This window comes from Salvia splendens, chromosome 2 (genome assembly GCF_004379255.2).
Source record: "Salvia splendens isolate huo1 chromosome 2, SspV2, whole genome shotgun sequence".
Taxonomy (NCBI): domain Eukaryota; kingdom Viridiplantae; phylum Streptophyta; class Magnoliopsida; order Lamiales; family Lamiaceae; genus Salvia; species Salvia splendens.
The window spans coordinates 5576936-5598588 of NC_056033.1; the positions used below are offsets into that span (position 1 = coordinate 5576936).

Sequence of the window (21653 nt, forward strand, 5' to 3'; positions counted from 1 at the left end):
TCTTGATTATTGTTTGACCAAATATTTTCTTTTTCATTTTTCAAAAAACAATTCTGGTCGTTTCATCTAGATTTTTTAGGCCATCCACAACGCTGTCTCTATACCGTCTCTTAAACCGTCTCTTAACTACTATTTGAGCACTATTTGAGGGCCCCACTGTCCTTTTTTCCTCCATCTCTTAACTAAGAGACGGAGGCTGCAACGCTCCGTCTCTTAACCGTCTCTATACCGTCTCTTAATTACTATTCATTCAATTTAATTTATAATTTTTTTAAAACCCAATTCAATTTAAACAAACACACTTTATTAAAATTAAAACAAAATTAAAAAACACACAAAATAAAAAAACACACAAAATAAAAAAACACACAAAATAAAAAAAAATTAATCGGAAGGGCTAATCATCCTCCGGAGGCGGTCGAGGTTGAGGGGGAGTCGGAAGGCCAAGTTGTGCTGCCATATGCACAATTCCGTTCCACCAGGCCGCGTATTGGGAGTGCGAGAAGCGGGAAGTGTCCGCCATTGTGGCGGTCATGTACGCCACCATAAGTGTGTCCGAGCCTCCTCGCGAGCCCGATCCTGAGGCCGGCTGGCTTGATTCGCCTCGGCCCTTCCTTGCTCTAGCCGCTTTCGCCGCCTTCGTCCCTTGCGGCCGACGGCGCGTACTCGCGGATCCTCCTGCATCGCCGACCGTACCCGCAAACTCCTGGGATTCAGCATCATGTTGGCTGATGCCTTCAGCAGTGTCACCACCAGACGCACCAGCACTAGACGAGTATTGGCCACTCGCCGTATGCTTCGTGCGCTTCGAGTTTGAGCCCGAGCTGGAGCGGAAACCGCCGGCCCATCGTTCCTCGTCCTTGACGGCGCGCCAAACATCAACAAATCTGAATTGATGTCCCTCGTCCTGGTAGTAGGCGCGCAAAGCGGACGTCAAAATGTCGGTGGCCGTGGCGCCGCTTTGGTAGCGCGCCTCTTCCGCCGAGTAGATGCCGCAGAATTTTTTGACCTGTCGGTCGACTCGGTCAAAGTGACAGCGGATCATTTTAACTGTGCGCTTGCGGGAGCGGTTCGGCTTTATTTGGTGGTAGACCTCGACAACCTTTTCCCAGAAACACTTCCGGGTTTGTTGATTCCCGACGATGGGATCGTACGAGACCGTGATCCAGGCGTTGTACACCGCCATCGTTTCGAGGTTGTTGTACGGATGTCGGCCAAGATCCTCTTCCTCTTCTTCCTCCTCGTCCTCGCCCGTCTGGGGTTGTACACTGCCTCGGCCACCTCCACCGCCTCGGCCACCTCCACCGCCTCGGCCTACTCCCGGCGTGGGATCAACTGGAAAATCCTCCCGGATCTGGGATAATCCCTGCGAAAACCGCGGGACGTTGGGACGAACATATGCATCAAGGTCAAAATTGGGTGGTTGGTACCCCCCCGGCGTCGCCGAACCCTGGGTCCCCGGCGTTGACGAACCTCCACCGCCCAATGTGTTGATCATGTTCTCCCAATCGCCGAATGAGTTGAGATCCCACCCGCCGGAGCCGGAGCCGCCATAGTTGCCCTCGCCGTCGCCGGACATCTTGAGTTGGGTTATGAAAATTTCAGCGAAAATTTGAGAGAAAATTTAGATGATATGAAGAATAGATGTGTAGTTGTGTGTAAATGAGGATGGGTTTAGGAGTATTTATAGAGTAAAAAATTTAATAAAAAACAAAAAAAATATAAAAAAAAAACAAAAAAACGGTAATAATACCGTTACAAAAAATTTTTTTTTTATTTAAATTCGATTTTTTTTTTAAAAAAAATATTTATTGCGTCAGCACGTGACGACGCCCACTCGCGGGCCGGCGAGTGGGCGTCACGCACGACGCCGGGCTGCGCCACGTCGCCGAGGCGCGTGGCGAGCCAGCTCGTCTCCTGGCTCGGCGAGACGAGTCGCGCGACGAGACGCGCGACGAGACGGGACGAGATGGAGGCTGCAACGCGTCTCGCCGGGGTCTCGTCTCGCTGAGACGAGACGCGAGACGCCGGCGAGTCCCGTTGTGGATGGTGTGCATTTATAGCTCCCGGCATCTGCAGACGCAGATTGCTCTCTATTGTAATTAATGTAGAAATGTCCCCACTTCAACGAAATACTATAATTTTATGTAAATAAATCCATTTAAGTATTATTTGTGCATAGTCATGGAAGAAATTAACTCTATTAGTCACTTAGATTCTAAATTAATTTATGAGTAGTGATAAATTAACAAAATTGTATATACAAAATTAGGGTATTTTTGTCATTTTCTATCATATGCAACAATTAAGGAATTTACCAATTTTAGTCATAGCATTAATTTTACATTATAACCCCTTATGTTGATTAAAGAATGAAAAATAATACTTTCAATTAGAATTCAAAAAGAAAATGCTTATATAATTTTAACAAATTTTTTTTATTATATTTAGACAAAAATTTTACATCATGTTTTTTCTAGTATTAACAAAAAAATCTGAAACAAGTTGAAAGAAGTACAAAGAACAAAATAAAAAGAGCGAAAATACTAATAATTAAATTAAATTTATTAAATCAAATTAAACAAAATATAATAGTGATAAATTATAATATAAATTATTTGTAGATTAATTTTGCTAGTACATTATACCTGAATTACCGTTTTTTATCTATAAAACAATTTAGTATAAACTTATTTTTCAGAAATTTATTCAACTTATCCTTTTATTCTAAAAACTAATAGATTTATATCATTTTTCATTTGGATCTCTCACGTACATTGGATTTTAATTCATTTCTTTCAACTACTTTAATTTTTGTGATTTGGAATATAATTTGAAGCTTGTAATTTTATATATTTTCAGTATATTATAGCACATGGAGAAATATGCAAAGAATGGTCAATACATGGCCATTTAATATCATTATCGAAAGTACGTGAATGAAGACATAATTATATATTTTGAATATATAACTAGTAGTACTACACTTGAAGAATGTTTCACATGCCTAGGTGGACGTGAGTGTGACGACCTTCCATCATCGAACTACCTTTTATGTATTATTTGATGCACTATAAAAATATAGTAACAAATTATTAATCATTAGAAATTAACAATAAAATATCAATGATTTAAAAAATAATACATGAGAATTTCTAACCAAAAGAGTGTTTTCCTAATTTATACTTTGTAAAAAAAGAACAATTTTTTTATGTTCATATTATTGTGATAGTTTAAAAAAAGGAATATAAAGTTGTTCCATTAAAATACTATGGATGATTATTCTATCTAAAATTTTATGTTTTAATAAGGGTGAGTATAAATTCAATTACATAGTATTTGTGCAGCAATATAAACGAGTAATGAAAAAAATTATAAATAAGGTCAAATTAGTCACAAAAGTATGTAATTAATGATGCTATCTAATCAAAATAAATTAGTATTATCCATTTTTAAATTTAAAGGGCATTTTGTGTATACAATTTTTGTAAATTTATCTTTGCTCTTAATTTATTTACTAACTATGTACATGTGAAAACTCGAATGTGATTTTTATATCATACTCGACTAAAATTAAATAATTAAAATTAACTCAGATTTATATGAATATATACGTGCTTTATATATATAAAAGTATCTCGACCCCACGTCAATGAATGCCTATATATTGTAGTAGCTTTATAGCAAAAAATCTCGACTTGTTATATGATCTCTTACACAAATGAAATTAATTAATTTATAAATTCGCAGCATCAAACAACATCAGAAACAGTGGAGGCTGTCAAATAATGTAGAAATATTTTAGTCATTACTTATTTTAATATATCCCTTTTAAAGTTCGACATCTTAGGCTGTCAAATCGTATATACATCATGAATTATAAATTTCTAACCTACTTTCAGAAAAGCAATTTTTGGAGTGTATCAATCTCTATAACAACAATACAATGAAAAAAAATGGATGCATCTCTTAACTCGAATCTCATCGAATGCGAAAAATAATAGCTACTCACATTACTATAATTAGTTTATTTCCAGTTTATTGATTTTGAGCGATTGTTCTATTTTATGTGTTTGTGATTCTATTTTTCCAGTAAATATATATATACACAGTACGTCACGTCATACTAGTATATACGATAAGAAAACAAAAGAATTCAACATAATTTGAGAATTAAAAATGGGAAAAAGATGTGGGAGTGAAAAAGCAGCATAATGAGTAGTTGAGTGAGTTGGTGAAACCCTAATTATTGTATAACTTGTTCTATGCAATTTCTTTACCTGCTTTAATTTAACTGTCTAATCACCAATCCTAACTCCGAAAATTACCATCAAATCAATTCACACACTAGGTCTTTCTTTATTCTTTATATGCATGAAAAATATCAAAGGAGCTAAATTAATCGATTTATTTTATAATAAATGGTATATTTCCCATATGGCAGCAAAATTAATATCAAAAACTTTTTTTTGAATTTTATCTTATTAACATCCGAAATTTATAACATGCGATTGGACGGATAGTTGGAAAAACATGATGATGATCGATTATGATGATCTGAATGAATTTGTATGATTAGACAGTTTAATTAAACACATATCAAAAGAAGATAAAACTATGACAAACAAACAGTGGTTTCACAGAGTTCTTGATATCTGCGTTCAAATAAATCATTTCATTTTGCCTGACGGTGAGAGAAGTTGGTTGGCATTGATGGACCTGATTTTGATTATGATTATTCAGTTTCTCATAAATCCCGCATGAATATTTAGCTTTTTGTTTTTTGATTTAAATGATATATTTAAATACTTAGAGCATTAGCAATGGAGCAATCGGCACCCCATCGGCTCCCATTGTGGAGAGGGAGCCAATGGACACTACCCATTGCCTCACCCGATGTGCGATCGGCTCTGCATTGACCCCATCGGCTTCCATTGCAAGGCGCCGCGGCGATTTCATTTTTTAATTTTTTTTAACTAAATTTTTCCTTTATTATAAATACCTCACAATCTTATTCACTTGACACACCCTCATCATTCTCTACTCACATTTTTCTCTCACTAGAAAAGTCTTTCAATTCCTCTTCTAATTCCGACGCCTGCAATGATGTTTTATTGTAATTTTATTAAAATTTGCTTCTCATTATATTCATGTTTCCAATACTGTAATACATCGAAGAATTAGTATTTTAACTTAATTTAATTATTTAGACATTGATCATAAAATAGTGCTGATATGAAAAAGGAGATGAGCTCTGAGATAGACTCAGGAATGAACTCTCATTGCAGGGAGATATGGTATGAGATGAGCTTGCTAAAGTGAGAGTGAGAAAATCGAGATAGGCCATTACTCAACTTTTTGAAAAAAACAGTGTATATATAATGTGACAATGGTTTGTTCTGAAAAAATAAAGGTTAATATGGGGTAAAATAAAAATGATGGAGTACTTAAAAAATATTATGGCTTTAGATTATGATTATAAAGTATTGATGATACACGAATTATGATTATAATTTTCAGTGTAGAAAATCTAGTAAGTCCACTTCATCCAGCCCAAGCAATTAAAAATTTTAAACTTCAAATTATCATTGGGCTCCGGCCCAGCATTAGGCCCAAATATCCTTTTAATTTGGGTTGAAAAGCGGGAGGAATGTCGATTTCATGAAAATCGAAGAGGGACACCGCGATTTTACGCAAGAACCGTAGGAAATTGCGTGATTGTAACGGGAGAGAGCGCTGGTCGGGATCTTATTGTCTACGACTACAATAGAAGATTTTGCAACCGGTGGAGAAAGTCGGGAACTATTTTGTCGCGAAATTCTCTGCTGATTTCGCCGATGAAGAGTTTGAATCCAAGCCCGGAAAACTCCAGGAGGAGTGGAGTAATCGGGCTCGGTTTGATCCCAGGGCATGGGTCCGCTGTTACCAGCTTAAAGGTCTCTCATGGGCACAACCAATATGAAGTTGCCGTGCCGTCAAACTCCAATTTTGGTACTGAATTTTTATTTTACACTCTGTGATCGATTGGATTTGTTTAGTTCTTACGCTGTGCCTAACAATTTAGTTTCAATTTTGTTTGTGAATCCGTTTTTGATTGCTTTATAGGTGTAGCTGTTAGTATTTTCTTTGTTGTGTTATTTAGAAGTTTTGTTTGGATCGTTCAGATATGTGGCGGATATTCATTTACTTGATTTTAATTATTGAATTTGTTGAGTTCAGTGTATTTTTCAGCTATTGGAAATTTGGGTGGAAATGGTTCTAAGCTGCAGCATTGCGTGACTCATTTATTTGATTGAATAAAGTCTGTTTTTTTGCTATATTTTTAGGTTTGGTGAAATCATGTACTATATGTCACATATACTGTTCGTTTCGTTTTTTAATACCAGGATTAAAAGATTTTATTACTTTGGATTAATAATTTTGAGGATAGTCTCATTTTACAAATATACGTTGGATCAAGTGGGAAGTATGCCCAGGCTTACCAATGCTATGAAAGTAAAAACGAGCCTTACTGTCTTAGTATATCTTGTCTGTGCATTTCTCACTATTGGATGTGATTGTGCGCTTACCATTTGTCGTTGAGGATCTTAAGTGTTTTGAAGAGTTGAATTTGATTGTGATGTGTTCTAAAAATTGAACTTGATGAAACCTCCCCTGATCTTGGTTTTGTCATGTTTACAGGAAGAAATATTGCGATGTTTGCTAGTATCTGCATGTCGTGAAATAGAAATGGCGTGGGATGTTGAATCATCTGATTTTGTGGAGATGACTATACAGTTTTTCTAAAAATTAAATGTACATACTGTAGGTTGTTTTGGTTGATTTTTTTTTTTGCCGTATTCAGGTTATCTCAAAAGTGTCATTTCTAAAAGCCTCGATTTGAATCCCGAGACATGCAAATTATATTTTGGAGGTATAGAAAAACAAGATGGAGAGAGTCTTCAACAAGCTGGTTTGAAGGACAACTCTGAAGTGTTGCTTGTGGAATCTGTATCTGGGCAGCCAGTCTCCGAAGAAGTTCAAGAGACCCCGGTAGCTTCAAAAGGGGAGGAAGCTGTTGCCGAAGCCAGGAAAGAGATCAACAATCTTGAGCAGCAGGTTGATTTGATCTACTTCTGTACTATTTCACTCGTCTGCTTTATTCTTTTTATTAATCCTTGGCTATCTCTGGTCTGTCCGTCGTATGAAGTGGCTTTTCATCGTCTGAATCTAGGTTTCTGCGTTGCAAGCTGTTATCGACAGGGGGAAGGAGGTTGATGATAAGGAGATTACGTATTTGACTGAGATGCTCATGAGGCAGTTGCTTAAACTGGATGGTATCGATGCTGAAGGAGAAGGAAGAGTTCAGAGGAAGGCCGAGGTCAGTTTTCTTTGTTAGATTTTACTTCGAAAAAGTAAGTTAGGTTATAATTGCTCCCAACCTTCAATCTTGGCCATTTTAAATGATGAAAATGCACAAACCTCCTGCTCGTGTTATTCTGCACATGCATATCTCTTCTCTCGACGATTTAATTATGACTATAACTAGCATCACTCTCTGCTGAAAAATTAGGGAACCTTATGAGCTCAATGATTGCTTCTTGTTGTTCTTCCCTATTTACTCCTACAGTCCTAAGAAAGAGTGTAGCTTTCACTAAATTTATACTTTTCATTTCTTGGCCCTAGGTTTTTGTTGACTTGAACGTGTTAATCTTCAGGTACGTCGGGTCCAGAAAATTGTAGAGTCTCTAGATGCCTTGAAGTCAAGAAACTTGAATTCCTCTAACCATACTCAAGAAAATGTGACTGCGTCCACTGAGTGGACAGCCTTTGATTCTTCATCATCTTCAGCTCCACCTGTTGTGGAAACTTCCTCTTCCCCCACCCCTTCAGCATCTCTGGCCCCATCCGTTGTGCCATCAACTTCTCCTACCCCAACCCCATCTTCTGCCCTTCCCGTCATGCAACCATTTCCCCCTTCCCCTATGCCAAGTCCTTCAATGTACCCAGAGCCATATCCTCCGCCTTCCAACATGGCGTCTCCTAACTTTGCCACCGGCCCACATTTGACCCCTTCTACTTTTCCATCCCACAACTTTTCGGGCAATCCTTACGCCGCCCCTTCTCCAATGCAATATTCAGCCCCTTCCACCATGCCATATGCTACACCTTATCATTACCCTTACCCTCACCCTCACCCTCACCCTCACCCTTACCAACATTATGACCCTTCACAACATTATGGCCCTTCCCAATATTATGATCCTTCCCAATATTATGACCCTTCTCAAATGACATATTTACCCCCTTCTTCTGCCCCGTCTGCGGCTGCCCCTGCTCCCTATCATGCCCAGCCCAATGCGCCACCTTCTAATCCTTTCTCCATGCCATCTTCTACCAGGGTAACAGAGAACTGGGAACACTTCGGCTAACCATGGTTGTATTTTAATTACATCATGTGCATTCATCATTTGGTGTAGTGATATTTGAGCTACATTCTTGAATTAACCCCACAGTTTTATCCTTGTACCAAAATTCTTGATCTAGCTCCTCGATGCTCTTTAGAACAATAAAAATTGCTTTCTATGAATATGACTTGTATGCAGTTGGAGGGTATAGATACAATCAAGATATGTATGTACCACACAAATCTAATGTGTACAAAACAAATCATATCTACAAGGAGGCTGAGAAAAAATGAATGAAAATCACTCATAACTCTATAGTAACTCCCCTGGCTCCACTAAAGTGCCCGGCTTGGGCCATCTCCTCCGGATGACCCTGGTGGTGCCAGCCGTGTTTTGCCGAGTCATATTTCTCCCCATCGCCCCACAGGGCATAGGCTTCCTCACCATGCACGGCATCATCTCCGATCATGAGATGTTCCTCCGGCATCCGCAGTGGAATCACTAGTCGGATCAATAGAAGAATCATTGTAGTCGCCACGAAGTTCCACCCGATGATAAACAGTGCCGCCACCAATTGCTTCCCGAATAAGGCTCCGCCGCCGTAGAAGGCGCCCTTGGTGCCCTTCACCGGCAAAATCATGCCGCAGAGGGTTGGGTGCGCAAACAGCCCCGTCAGGAGGCCGCCGAGGATTCCGGCCACCGCATGGGTGTAGAACACAGCTAGTGTGTCATCCACCTGTATTATCACATGGTATTTAATTAAAGTAATATTCTCAGAGGCCAAGTAGCTTTGAAAGTTGAGTGACATAAACATTTAAAAATCGAACCTTTTGTAGCAAAGTGGACTTTTTGTGGAGTATCATCATCGAAAACCATGGTATGCTACCAGAAAGCATTCCATAAACAATAGCCGCCCACGATTGCACAACTCCTGTTCATTACAAAATTCCTCTTACTTTTCAACGTTACACACCAATTATCATAATTTTAACTATCTCATGTTACGCGAATTACATAAAAAGGATTTATTGTGATTTTGACCTAATTTATTCTGTTTTAATTTTTATTTTCTTAGGCTTAAATTTAATGTGTGCTAACTTAGCATACAAAATTTCGTGATTTATTATTCGAAATTTAAAGAGTGCCGAGTTTAATCAATCTCCGTGATTTTTCAAACAATTAACCCCTAATATCAATGTAATTGAAGTCTAATTATCCCAACCCCACACATTGTTAAGATATTAATGTAAAAATGCAAATGAGTGGTGGGAAAAATTACCTGCACCAGGTGTAATGCAGGCGAGGCCGGTGATCATTCCCTGCACAGCTCCGATGACAGAAGGTTTCCCGAAATAGAAAACATCAAGGGATGTCCAAACTAGGAGGCTCGTTGCCGCCGATATATTCGTATTCAAAATCGCCACCGACGACACTATATTAGCCGCGTATGGAGCGCCGCCGTTGAACCCCGACCAACCCATCCACACCAGCCCTGCTCCGGCGATCATCAGCAGTATGTTATTCGGCACGTACCTCTCCCGGTCCGCCTTCAGTCGCGGCCCTACCTTTATATTGAAAAATAAAACAAAATAGGAGTACTAAATATATATGTAAAAAAACTGAATTTCTACAAGTCTCATTCTCATGGGTCCACTCCTTTTATCATCAACTAATTTTAAGATAAAATAAATTTGTATATCAAGATATTTGTGGAGTACCCAATAAGCAGCGGTGAAGCCGGAGATGCCGGAGGCGAGGTGGATGACGTAGCCGCCGGAGTAGTCGATGACGCCCCAGTGGAAGAGGAATCCGCCGCCCCATAGGCTGTAGGCGCCGACGGTGTAGCAGAAGACGAGCCAGAGTGGCACAAACGCCATCCACGCCTTGATGTTCATCCGCCCCAGCACCGATCCGGCCAGCAAGATCGTCGTGATTGCCGCGAACGTGAACTGGAAGTACACCAGCGCCGCCATCGGGAAAAGGGGCTGGTTCATCGGCGTCTCCACTCTTCCGTCCGCGTAGTTGTGCTCGCTCTCACGCACGGCGGCGCGTCCGGTTAGGAACCTGACATGTGAGAAATAATTGAGGCGCGTGTGAATTGGGAAAAAAATGCGCGTTTTTTTAGTGGTGAGCTAAGAGATATGTGGGAGGATTAATTACTGTTGGTCGAGGGCAGGGCCGCCTCTGCCCCAGAAGGGGAGGAGCTCTTTGCCGAAGGCGAGGCGGAAGGCGACGACGACCCAGCAGATTAGGACGGCGGCGAAGGCGTAGAGGGCCATGAAGGCGGAGTTGACGGCCCACTTCTTCTTCACGATGCTGGCGTAGAGGACCACGAGGCCCGGCATCGACTGGAGGCCCACCAGCGTCGCGGCCGTCATCTGCCACGCGTTGTCGCCTTTGTTCAGCCATCCCGGCACGGCCGCGTTGTGCGTCTGGTAGGCTTCGTTCATGGTTATTGTCGTGTCGGATTGTTTTTTTTTGTGTGATCGGATCTCTCTATTGCTTTTGATTATTTATTGAGGGGGAAATGTGTGGAGAGAAGAAAAGAAGGTCGTAATTTTAACAAGTTCGAAAAATGGTGGAGTTTGAAAAATATTACAAGTTCAACATTAGAATATGAGGTGACAAATCTTGATTAGCGTCTAATAATTGATTGTTGATTTTTATAGTGATAGTTACTGTTTTTAATTTAAAATACATATTAAAATCATTTATGACTTAGTTTACTGTGGTGGTCATCAACTCTTCAAAATCATTTGGGGTCCTTTGTTAATCAGTTGATATTTTATTGTTATAATTGATCAATTCTTAATCTGAAATTAGATAGTAGGAGTAGTAATTAATTGCAGTTAAACTCTATGATGATACTTTCTGTTTTTAAGGCCAATTTATTTTGGGAAAGAGAATCCTAAACCGAAAAAAAACACCACGAAGTTCTTAATCCGTCGTAATTAAGAAAATTATTCCAACTCTACAGAAAGTTTGGTATGGAAGTAAGAGTCAAAGTCTTTTTGTAATGTGGTAAATACTGGAAAAAGCTTCGCGTGGAATCTTATGATTTGAGGCTGCTAGTCATGATTTATTGTCTTGACCAATTAATATTATTAGTAATCGACAAAGACAAAAAAAATATTACTAGTATATATGTAAAAAACAATGGATAATGCGCTATGTACGTAAATGAAAACAACTACTCTCCATTAATTAGAACTTAAAAAAATATTCTTAGAATTTTGTTCGTACTCTTAGAAAAATTATTCTTAGAATTTTGTTCGTACTATAAGAGGATCCACAATGGCACGCCCGATGCGTGTCATCGTCCGCGAGAGCCATCATCCGCTCCATTGTGGGTGCCCGCTATCGTCCGCGCCCTACGCCCACGCCCGACGCATCGTCCGCGGTTGAAGCGCGGACGATGGCCTATCGTCCGCACCATCGTCCCCATTGTGGGCTCGGCGGACGATGGACGAGGACGATAGGCCATCGTCCGCGTCATCGGGCGCTCCATTGTGGGATCGGCGGACGATGGTCGCGGACGATGCCACGCGTTTTTTATTTTTTTCTATTTAAACCTCGTTTCTCATTCACTTGTTCATACGAACATCTCGCCTCTCTCGTTTCGCTCCTCTCTCATATTTCTACCTATCTCACATACCAAAATGAACCACGACGATGACACTACTAGTTCTAGCTCCTCGGAGTCGGGTAGTTCGCACTCGGAGACCTTGGCAGCAGCCTTAGATGCAGCCGTTGAAGAGACCATGGCGGAATGCTTACTCGAACTGCAGCGCGAGGAGGCGGAGGCGGAGCAGATCCGCAGGCCTATTCGACGTCGGACGTCTGTCCGACGCGACCACGCGGCAGCTCACCAACGTCTGGTTGAAGACTATTTTGCCGATCAACCACGGTGGGGACCGATTGTTTTCCGCCGGCGGTTAGAATGCTGCGTTACCTATTTCTCAGCATTGTCCGGACGTTGTCGTCACGTGATGAATACTTCACGTATCGGGAAGACGGCATCGGCAGATCCAGCCTTAAACAGTTGCAAAAGTGCACGGCTGCACTCCGTCAGTTGACCTACGGCACCACGGCGGATATTTTCGACGAGTACCTCCATGTCGGGGAGACAACAGGCCGGGAGTGCTTGAAGAGATTTTGTAGGGGAGTTGTGGAGGCCTACGGCGACACATATTTGCGCAAGCCGACTACCGCTGATTGCCTGGGCCTGATGAAGATGCACGAGACTGCGCACAACTTTCCTGGGATGCTAGGGAGCATCGACTGTATGCACTGGGAGTGGAAGAATTGTCCGAAGGCGTGGAGAGACCAATTCACTAGTGGATACAAGGGCAGCCACCCGACTTTGATCCTCGAAGCCGTCGCTGACCATCGGCTCTGGATCTGGCATGCGTACTTCGGCGTAGCCAGGTCGAACAACGACATCAACGTCCTCAACTCCTCCACCCTCTTCGCCGAGCAATGCAACGGCAACGGCCCGGCCATCGAGTTCACTGTCAACAGGCGCCGATACCACATGGGGTACTACTTGGCCGATGACATATACCCACGGTGCCCTGTTTTTCTGAAGACGGTCAGCTACCCAATGGGTGAGCAGAGGGTTTTATTTGCGCAAAAGCAGGAGGCAATTGTGAAAGGGTCAGCAGACGGAAGGATGTCGAGCGGGCATTTGGTGTGCTCCAAGCACGGTGGGCAATTGTGAAAGGGCCGGCTCGTCTCTAGTTCAAGGAAATCATCGCCGACGTCATGTATGTGTACATTATCATGCACAACATGATAGTCGAGCAAGAAGGTGGGAGCATCACCGAGTGGAACGATGATGACGGTGCATCTAGCTCGTCCAGCACGGCGACTGAGCCCCCCGCTAGAGGATTGCCGTCGGGCTTCGACGAGGTTCTAGCTAGACGGGCCTCAATGCGCAACCAACAAGACCATGCGCAACTCATGAACGACATGATTGAAGAAGTGTGGGCCCGTAATCGCCGTCGTTGAGTTTGCGTATTTTTTAAATTCGTATTGTAATGTATTTATTTTTATATATGAAATGAAGTTTTTTCCTAATTTTTTGTTATTTAAATATTCAAAATAAAATAAAATGTGTAGGATGCATCATAGCCCATTGCAGGTGGGAGGATATGGGGATAAAACTGCTCATGTGGCGCGACATAGGACGTGCCTTAGGGAGCCTGTGGATGCTCTAATGTGATAAGGGCAAGAATGTGTACTAGATATTAAATAAAAAGGGCAAGAATGTCGGACGAAAATATATGGAATGTTCGAGGAAGAAAGGTAAATGCTTATATTAGTTGTAATAACCTTTTCATTTTTTTTCATTCAAATGTTACATGTCATCTAGAAGTATACGACCTCTATCGCTTGTCGTATCAAATCAGAAGTTATAAATTAGTACATGATATTTTTTAGAAGGTACTGTAATATAAATATGGACCGGAAAAAAAATTGAATTTTTGATATGATGATGTGATTTGCGGCAGAGTATTAGTATTAAAATTAATCATAAAGAAAATATTGGTAAGATAGTGTACAATATTTTCACTTCTACTAAATTTTCACTACAATATAGAGAGTGTTTGGTTTGCAAGATTGTATCCCGAGATTAAATATATAGTGTATTTAGTTTATGAGATAATTCAATCATAAATGAATAATCATGGGATAATTAGTCATAATTAACCTCATATAACTAAATTAATATCACAACACAATCCTAGATTATATCTTGGTATTATTTTATATAGGAAATCGAAAATTACTATTGTACTATGAGTTATGACGTTTTCTATACAATCCAGTGTACTATGAGTTATGACGGTTTCTATACATTGGATTGTATAGTCCTATCTCTAAACATAAATCACCATTATATTATTGTTATACTATCAAAATAGTCACCCATAATTCTTTCTTTGTCTAAATTAAGTCCATCAACACAACTATGAAGCTTCTTTTGTCGTTAATAGTAATTCTCTAATTCCATCTATTTCAGTCAAACAAGCCACTTTGATTGAACTATTTATTTATAATAGTATAGTAGTATTAATGTGTGAGTTTAATAACTTTTAATCAAAATATCAAGTCGGGAATCGGGATGAAATATAAATTAAATTTGGAAACAAGTTATTGTATTTAAAACCAATTCGTCTCAATTTTATAAAGAATCAAAAACATTGAAAGGAAATTTTGAAGATGAAGAAATCAATTTTAAATCATTGCTAGATATTACAATGAAAATGGACTTCATATATTAGTTTACCGCAAACACTGTAATCTAGCCCAATATAAATAGGCTGGCCCATAAATCGCCTAGCTCAGCTAAAATATTTAAATCTGAATCTAGAAAAAGTTTGTAATATAAATAAATAAACTTAGAATTAAGTACTCCACATAATTATGTTTCAGTTACATGCTATAAAAAATTAGTAGTATAGTATTAAAATTTAAACCATTTTTCCTAAGTATATATTCACTAATGTAGAATATTTTTGGTGTGACAAACACGCTAGATATCAATATTTTACGTCCCTAATTCTGATAACGCGAAACACAAATACAAACAAAATATTTATGGGCCAATATTCCTTTTTATCTTCACCTAATTTATCACTCAATACACGATATTTTTTTATATTCTATTGTAATTATAGGGGCTTTTGCACTACAACTTACATAAAAATTTAAACATGTTACACAAATTTTAATAACTTTTTTAGCTTTGGAAGGGACTCAACCCCTCTCTAGACTCTAGACTAAACACGGTTCTATTTCTATCTTCATTCCATATTTATTATAAATGCATAAAATTCTCATTATTAGGGTAAGTGATAAAACGAGGACACGCATTTTAATGGAAAGTCTGCAAATTTAGGGGGCATGGTATGTTTGAAAATTTTGGCCGTAAATCTTCAAATAATATAATGAGAAAACTATTTTGATTCTATAACGATTGAATTCAAATAATGTGATGAGAAAATTATGATTCTATGATAAGAAAATTTGAATAATATAATGAGAAAACTATAATTATGTAATGAGAGAATTCGAAAGTGAAAATAGTAGTAATACTAACAATAAAATGAGCGAAACTAAGATAACCGAATATAATTAAGAAAATTTTATAATGAAAGAATTTGAATAATGTAATTTTTAGATTTTTCCTGAAAATTACAGAAATGACATATTTATCATTTTCTATTAAATTTAATTATACTAACATATTGTCACGTGTATGAATAGGTTTCGTGGACCTTTAAATCCAATAAGACCATCCACAATAGGAATAGCCCAGTCATAGCCTAGCCACTGCCACATCATCAGCATTAAAAATCCTCATGCCACATCATCAAAACAAGCAAATAGCCCAGCTATCCCAGCCATAGCCTAGCCACATAATATCCACATCACTATTAACAAATATATACAAAATGAAATAATTAACAATCACACAATATACGAAATTTAATTTACGACACATATACGGGAAAAATTTAATAATACTATTAAAATTTAAAAAAGTACAATAATTTAAAAAATACATTAATTTAAAAAAAATACAATAATAAAAAGGAGTGTCAATTCACTCCTTGTACAGAAATTAAGATAGAGAGAGTACTCGTTAAAACAAGTGGTGCGAATGAAAATGACGAGCAAAGCGCGTATATATAGTGTTTCGGAAAAAAAAATTTAAATTTCGCGCTAGGCTGTGCGTTGGGCGATTCGGGCGCTGCAATAGCGCCGAGCGGATCGCCCAGCGTCACGAAACCGCCCAGTACTGCGGTGTTTCTCTCTCCATTCGTCCGCTGGGCGACTGCAATAGACCGCCCAGCGAACTGCCCAGCGCCGGCGCTCGGCTGGGCGGTCGGCTGGGCGCTATTGTAGATGGTCTAATGTAATTATACACACATATATACAGACAAACAGCATTGTACCGATGCGGTGCAACTTGATATGCATAGTTAAAAATGTCCAATAAATACGACGGAGAGTGAGGGAGAGGTCTCTTGCTCAAAGCGCCGTTGATTTAGTAGCATGAATTTTTCGCCGTTGCTGTCGCCGGAAATACCGTTGTTGTCGGCAAAGGAAAGGAGCGACTTTGCTGCGGGTGGTAAAGTTACGATGCTTGTGCTAATCACGCTTTTGGCCGCCTTTCTCGTCGTCGCCCTCTTCTTTCAGTGCATACGCCGTCGTTTCTGCTCGCCCAAGCAAGAAGCGCCGCCGCCGGAGAAGCGTATGTTTATTTAGTTAATTTGTCGCTAAATATTCCTTAGTATTTCACAATTTGTACAGTATTCAGAACTGTTGTTTTTACCACTGAAAGAATCTGCATTAGCCACAATTACATACAGCCTATATAGTATCCGGGATTATTTGAATTTTTTATTTTTGATTTTTGATTTAGAGTGGTTTTTGCTGTTTCGAGAAGTAGTATCCAAATTAACTAACGCTGGAAGTAGAAGAAAAGGAAATGGAAAAATAACTGCACATGTGCCCGTTTATTGCTGTATTTTGGGTAAGATTAAGATAATCTAGAGAAGATATTGCATCATTTCTATATTGATTATTTGATTTATTGACTATTGTGGTTATTAAATTCAGGTTTATTTAGAATTAATTACCTTATGCTAAGTAGATATTTTACCAAGATAGATGTCAACATCTTTCAATACTCTCTTTCTCTCTCTGTCTGCTCATTTGTATTATATTTGTACTAGTATATGGGAATATATTATACAAAAAAACAGAAACAACGACAAGGATGTATTGGATCTACCTAACGAAAAATGAAGTTTTCAATAATACAGAAAAGTAAATATTACTACTATTATTTTCGAAAATTATTATGGTTTTTCGGAAAATCACTATAACATTAACATGGCACGCCATAGTAATTAATGTAACTTCAAATTTTAGAGCTAACAGACTCCCTGCAAATACTACTCACATTTCAGTTATTATTGTTTTAACCAATTAAATCCATCTCGCATCTTAAAAAGTCAGTAACTTATGCAGGTTAAGTTACATACCACTACTGTTTAACTCTTTTTTCCTTCTCTCTTTTTTTTTCTTTCTTTCTTTTTTCTTTCTTTCTTTTTTCTTCTGTTTCTAATTAGCTTATCAAGTTATCATATTTCTTCATGTTATCTGATTTCTGATAGCATTCTATAAATTATGGAACCAAATTTGGTCATTATATATCGTCCAAGTAGAAGAAGGGAAAAAAAATATGGAATAAAGGGACGAATTGGATCTTTTGCAACTGTGAGTATCAATTTATGCAATTGGATTTAACTTGCTACATGATGCACTACAAGAAAAAATGAATCATTCCATCTCTCTCTGTATTTCGACCAAAACATATTCTCTCTCTCTTCTCCTCACGCCTCACTCCCCTAACTCAAATCGGCAACACCAATTTCTCTCTCTCTCTTCTTGCTCACTGCCGGCAAAAACTCAGCACCACCACCGTTAATTCTCTCCGTCTATCCAGCCGTCGCACTCCAACACAACAGGAACGTTCCCCTACCCCTCTCTAATCTTTAATTCAAACATTTTTTCAACTAAACCATTTGATTTCAGAGTTTCTCGAGGATTTCGTGGGTTACAAAACTTCTACATCATTAAAGATTGGAATTTGAACATACTGTGTTATGTGTTATGTGAAACATGAAGCTATGCCTTGAAACGAAACGTGGGAGATTTCAGAATTAGAGAAAATTAGTATTTTCTTTGAGATTTTGAGAGAATGATTTAATTTACAGAATCGGTGGAATATATATCACTATGGGTGTGTGTATCTATAAAGATTGGATTTGATTTGTTGGAGAGATTTGAGATAACTACTGTAGATTTGAAATTGAAGAGTGATAATTTTGACCTCAAAAAAGAAAGAATTAAAAAAAAAATTGGACTCATAACATGCGGGTTCCTAAATTCCTAATTGATAGTAAAAGAATAATTGTATGGCCCAAAAAGTGAAATACTTCTCTCGACAAATAAATAAAGGCGAAAAATTTTCAGATGCACAAACGATGTCACTACGAGAACAAATAAAAAGGGTAGAAAAAGTCGGGGTGTTACACGTCGTCCATCCTTAACCAAATGGTTAGATGATCGATCATTGTCTTTGGGTATGGAGCAACTTTAAATCCTTAGGTCAGTTGTCTCGTCCATTGAGTTGCCTACAAATCAACGCAGAAATAGTCACTGGGCCCGCCGGTGGATAACCTTGGTAATTACAAAAAAAAAATGAAGTTTACCAAGACGGAAAATTCTGTCATTAATTTCCATGCACCGGACATAGAGTTTCTGGAGAACGCCATTGTCGGTCAAATTTATCGACGGACATTTTCTGTCTATAAATTTTACCGACATGTTACCAACGCTGTTGATCCGTTTGTTATCATAATTACTGACTGCTTTTTGGGGTTTACCAACGAAAAATCTGTCAGTAAATCTCATTTTTCGTAATGGTAGTGAATGTCCAAAGATCCTCCAAGTATAAGAAATGAATGATACTAAAATATATAAACACAAAAGGTGCAGAGCAAGGGGCAGGAACGTAGGGTATGCATGTTTTCCAAAATATAGAAATATACATTTAGCTAACCAAGCGCATTTTGTCGGTGTCGCAGTAAATAAATGTGACATACATACTATTGAAATGAATCATAACACGATTAAGCTAACGACATATCTATATCTTTTCAGCATCCCATAAAATGAAGAGTACAACAAAGGCCATCCAAATTAATGAAGCCACAAAAAACTCTTATTTGCCTTATCTTAGTGTGATACATGACAATGACAAATTACATTGTGAATACATAGAAATAAGTACCTCAAAATCTCACTTAGAATTGCCAAAATCCAATTCATAGAGTCAGATCAAGAGTACTCTCTCCTCTTGCATTCATCTTCTTATAAATCAACACAGATGAAACACTATTTTTCTTCACATCAATTCTTGATTCTTGGCCAAGGGATAGACTCAAATCTAGCTCCACCATTGAGGCCTTCCTTTTGATCCCACCACTCTCTCCTTTTGAAGATGCCATTAAATAAACATGATCATCATAATTGCTATAGTTTTGCTTATGCAATAACCCAAATTCATTTTTCATCATATCGGCTTCTTTTCGCCTAGGGCGAAAATCTTGATTAATTGGTGACCTGTGGTTTTGGCTGCATCCCAAAAAAGTAGATAGATTTATACATAGGATGTTCAAAATGAACAATCCAAGTTATAAAGATTTGGATTTGAAACAATATAGCAATTAATAGTACCTAAAGTGGGAATGTCTTTGGTGAAAGGTAGGAAGAAGTGGGAGCTGTCTTAGATTGAACATATTCTGGTGTTCCATTGCTCTTATAAAGAAGCCATTATCAGACATCCCTGTAATGGAGAAAATAATACTTTAAAAAAATAAAAATTGATCACCATATTTGAAACCCTATAAATTTATAGTTAATTTCTTTTATTGTTGGAATTATTAATATCTCGACCTTGATAATCGTGCTCATCAATCTGCTTGCTTCTGTACATCTGTGAAACCACCAGAAAACAAAACTCCAATTTATAAAAGAGTAAATAATTATATGATTGATATTGATCTTTGTCTAACCTGTAAATGGCTCTTGACATGAGCAATATTTAGCCCTCTCATATTCATCAATTGAAGTACTAATTTTGGTGTGGCTCCTGCAAATACAACCTTTTTAATTTAATTATTTTATAAGGCAGAAATAAAGTCTGAAAAAACTCAAATCCCCTTATCAAAAGCTTTAATTTCTTCCAAAAAGACAAAAATATTCAAAAAATTATAATTCTTGCAAGAAAAAAAAATCTGAATCTCACTCTCTAGTTCTCCAAGTCTTTCAACAGCTTGAACAAAGTGGCGATGAAGATCGGGAGTCCAGCGCAGCCGTGGAGTCTTTGATCGGTTGTAAGGCCTAATCATCGGCGGCTTCTTCTCCGTCTCTCCATGAGTCTCCACCTCCTCTTCGTCGGCGTGTTCCTCAGAAGAAGGGCTTGTTCTAGAACATTCTGTTACACCACTTCCTTCCATAGTGAAATTGCAAAGGAAAATGGGATGATCATTAAACAAACCCTAGAACCTCAAGAGTGAAAAGTTGTAGGTCTCTTAGAGTTGAAATTTTTTTGTGTATGTTTCTACATAGAAGGAAACCCTAAGAGGGAGATGAAGTATTCTCTCTCTCATAATTTAATGGAAATCATTTGGCTTAGTAATATTATATATGCATATATTGCATATATTAATCAAGTTTTGACAATTATAAATTTATAATTGTGACTAGCACTCATGTGAATCCAGATCACAATGTCCCACTTGCCAAAAAGGTCAAAAAAAATTCTTCCATTTACATGTTTATAATAGTCGTTCTTGACTGTTACACCGTAAACTTTTGTGGAGATATATCATAAAATATTTAGGTGGATAAAAATTCATTGTTTATACTTTATAGGTATATTGTGCATGCGACATATAAAATCAAATATTTTCAATTTATACTAAAACAAAAATCGAACCCTCTCATGCAGCATGTGCCCCTAACAAGACACTGGCTCATGGTTGTTCTTAATAATATATATGTGGAAATTATACCTTCAAATTCGCAGTTTTCACAGACTCCAAAATTTATTCAGAAATGTTTTGTTTTGATTTAGATAAGGGCAAATTAAGCTCAGAAATCGAAGTCCAAATGCATTTAAAGTTAAACTTTTGAAATCTATATGTTCTTGTCTCTTTGTTACTCGAACTAGCCCAGTTTTTTTGGACCATCCAAATGTTGCACAGTTTATGAAATGGAATCCCTTCAATACCAAGAGAGATTCTTTTACTTCAAAAACTATAATCAAGATTTAAGTGCGTGTTTTTATTTTAGTTTATTTTTAGTCCTTTTTCCGGATTGCTTATGTTGAATATTATTGGTGGACATTTATCTGGGCTATGAATTAATTATGGCCTAATGCCGAATTATTGGGCTAAGCCCAAGTTGCTGAGCCTGTTAGCCCGACGACCTTTGCTCTCCACCGTCTGATGGCTGCCACGTCGTGCCTTCACTTGGATCTTGAACCTGCACCGTTGGATTGGCAGCTGTGTTTGTTATGTGTGAGGAGTATGACGGTTTGTATATTCATTCTATACACTTCTCTCTCTTTACTCACTAGATTCAGTGACTTCTCTCTTCTCTCTCATTTCTCTCTTCTTC

General features: G+C 38.3%; 3 protein-coding genes across 3 annotated transcripts; 1 reads left to right on the top strand and 2 right to left on the bottom strand.

Moving 5' to 3' along the window:
• Positions 1 to 5675: 5675 nt before the first annotated feature.
• Positions 5676 to 8569, top strand: LOC121785271 (class E vacuolar protein-sorting machinery protein HSE1-like). The gene is made up of 4 exons (XM_042183662.1): positions 5676 to 5991; positions 6845 to 7098; positions 7214 to 7360; positions 7698 to 8569. The coding sequence occupies exons 1-4, from the start codon at positions 5838 to 5840 to the stop codon at positions 8409 to 8411; spliced, it is 1269 nt and encodes a 422-aa protein (XP_042039596.1). The 5' UTR covers positions 5676 to 5837; the 3' UTR covers positions 8412 to 8569.
• LOC121785260 (ammonium transporter 2-like) lies at positions 8540 to 11054 on the bottom strand. Its single transcript, XM_042183652.1, has 5 exons — positions 10548 to 11054; positions 10106 to 10451; positions 9667 to 9952; positions 9215 to 9318; positions 8540 to 9123 (listed from the first exon to the last, which is right to left on the bottom strand). Exons 1-5 carry the CDS (start codon positions 10835 to 10837, stop codon positions 8692 to 8694), a joined length of 1458 nt encoding a protein of 485 aa, XP_042039586.1. The 5' UTR covers positions 10838 to 11054; the 3' UTR covers positions 8540 to 8691.
• Positions 11055 to 19146: 8092 nt separating this feature from the next.
• LOC121771885 (transcription repressor KAN1-like) lies at positions 19147 to 20626 on the bottom strand. The gene is made up of 5 exons (XM_042168783.1): positions 20278 to 20626; positions 20045 to 20121; positions 19926 to 19965; positions 19707 to 19815; positions 19147 to 19604 (listed from the first exon to the last, which is right to left on the bottom strand). The coding sequence occupies exons 1-5, from the start codon at positions 20486 to 20488 to the stop codon at positions 19295 to 19297; spliced, it is 747 nt and encodes a 248-aa protein (XP_042024717.1). The 5' UTR covers positions 20489 to 20626; the 3' UTR covers positions 19147 to 19294.
• Between the last annotated feature and the right edge of the window lie 1027 nt (positions 20627 to 21653).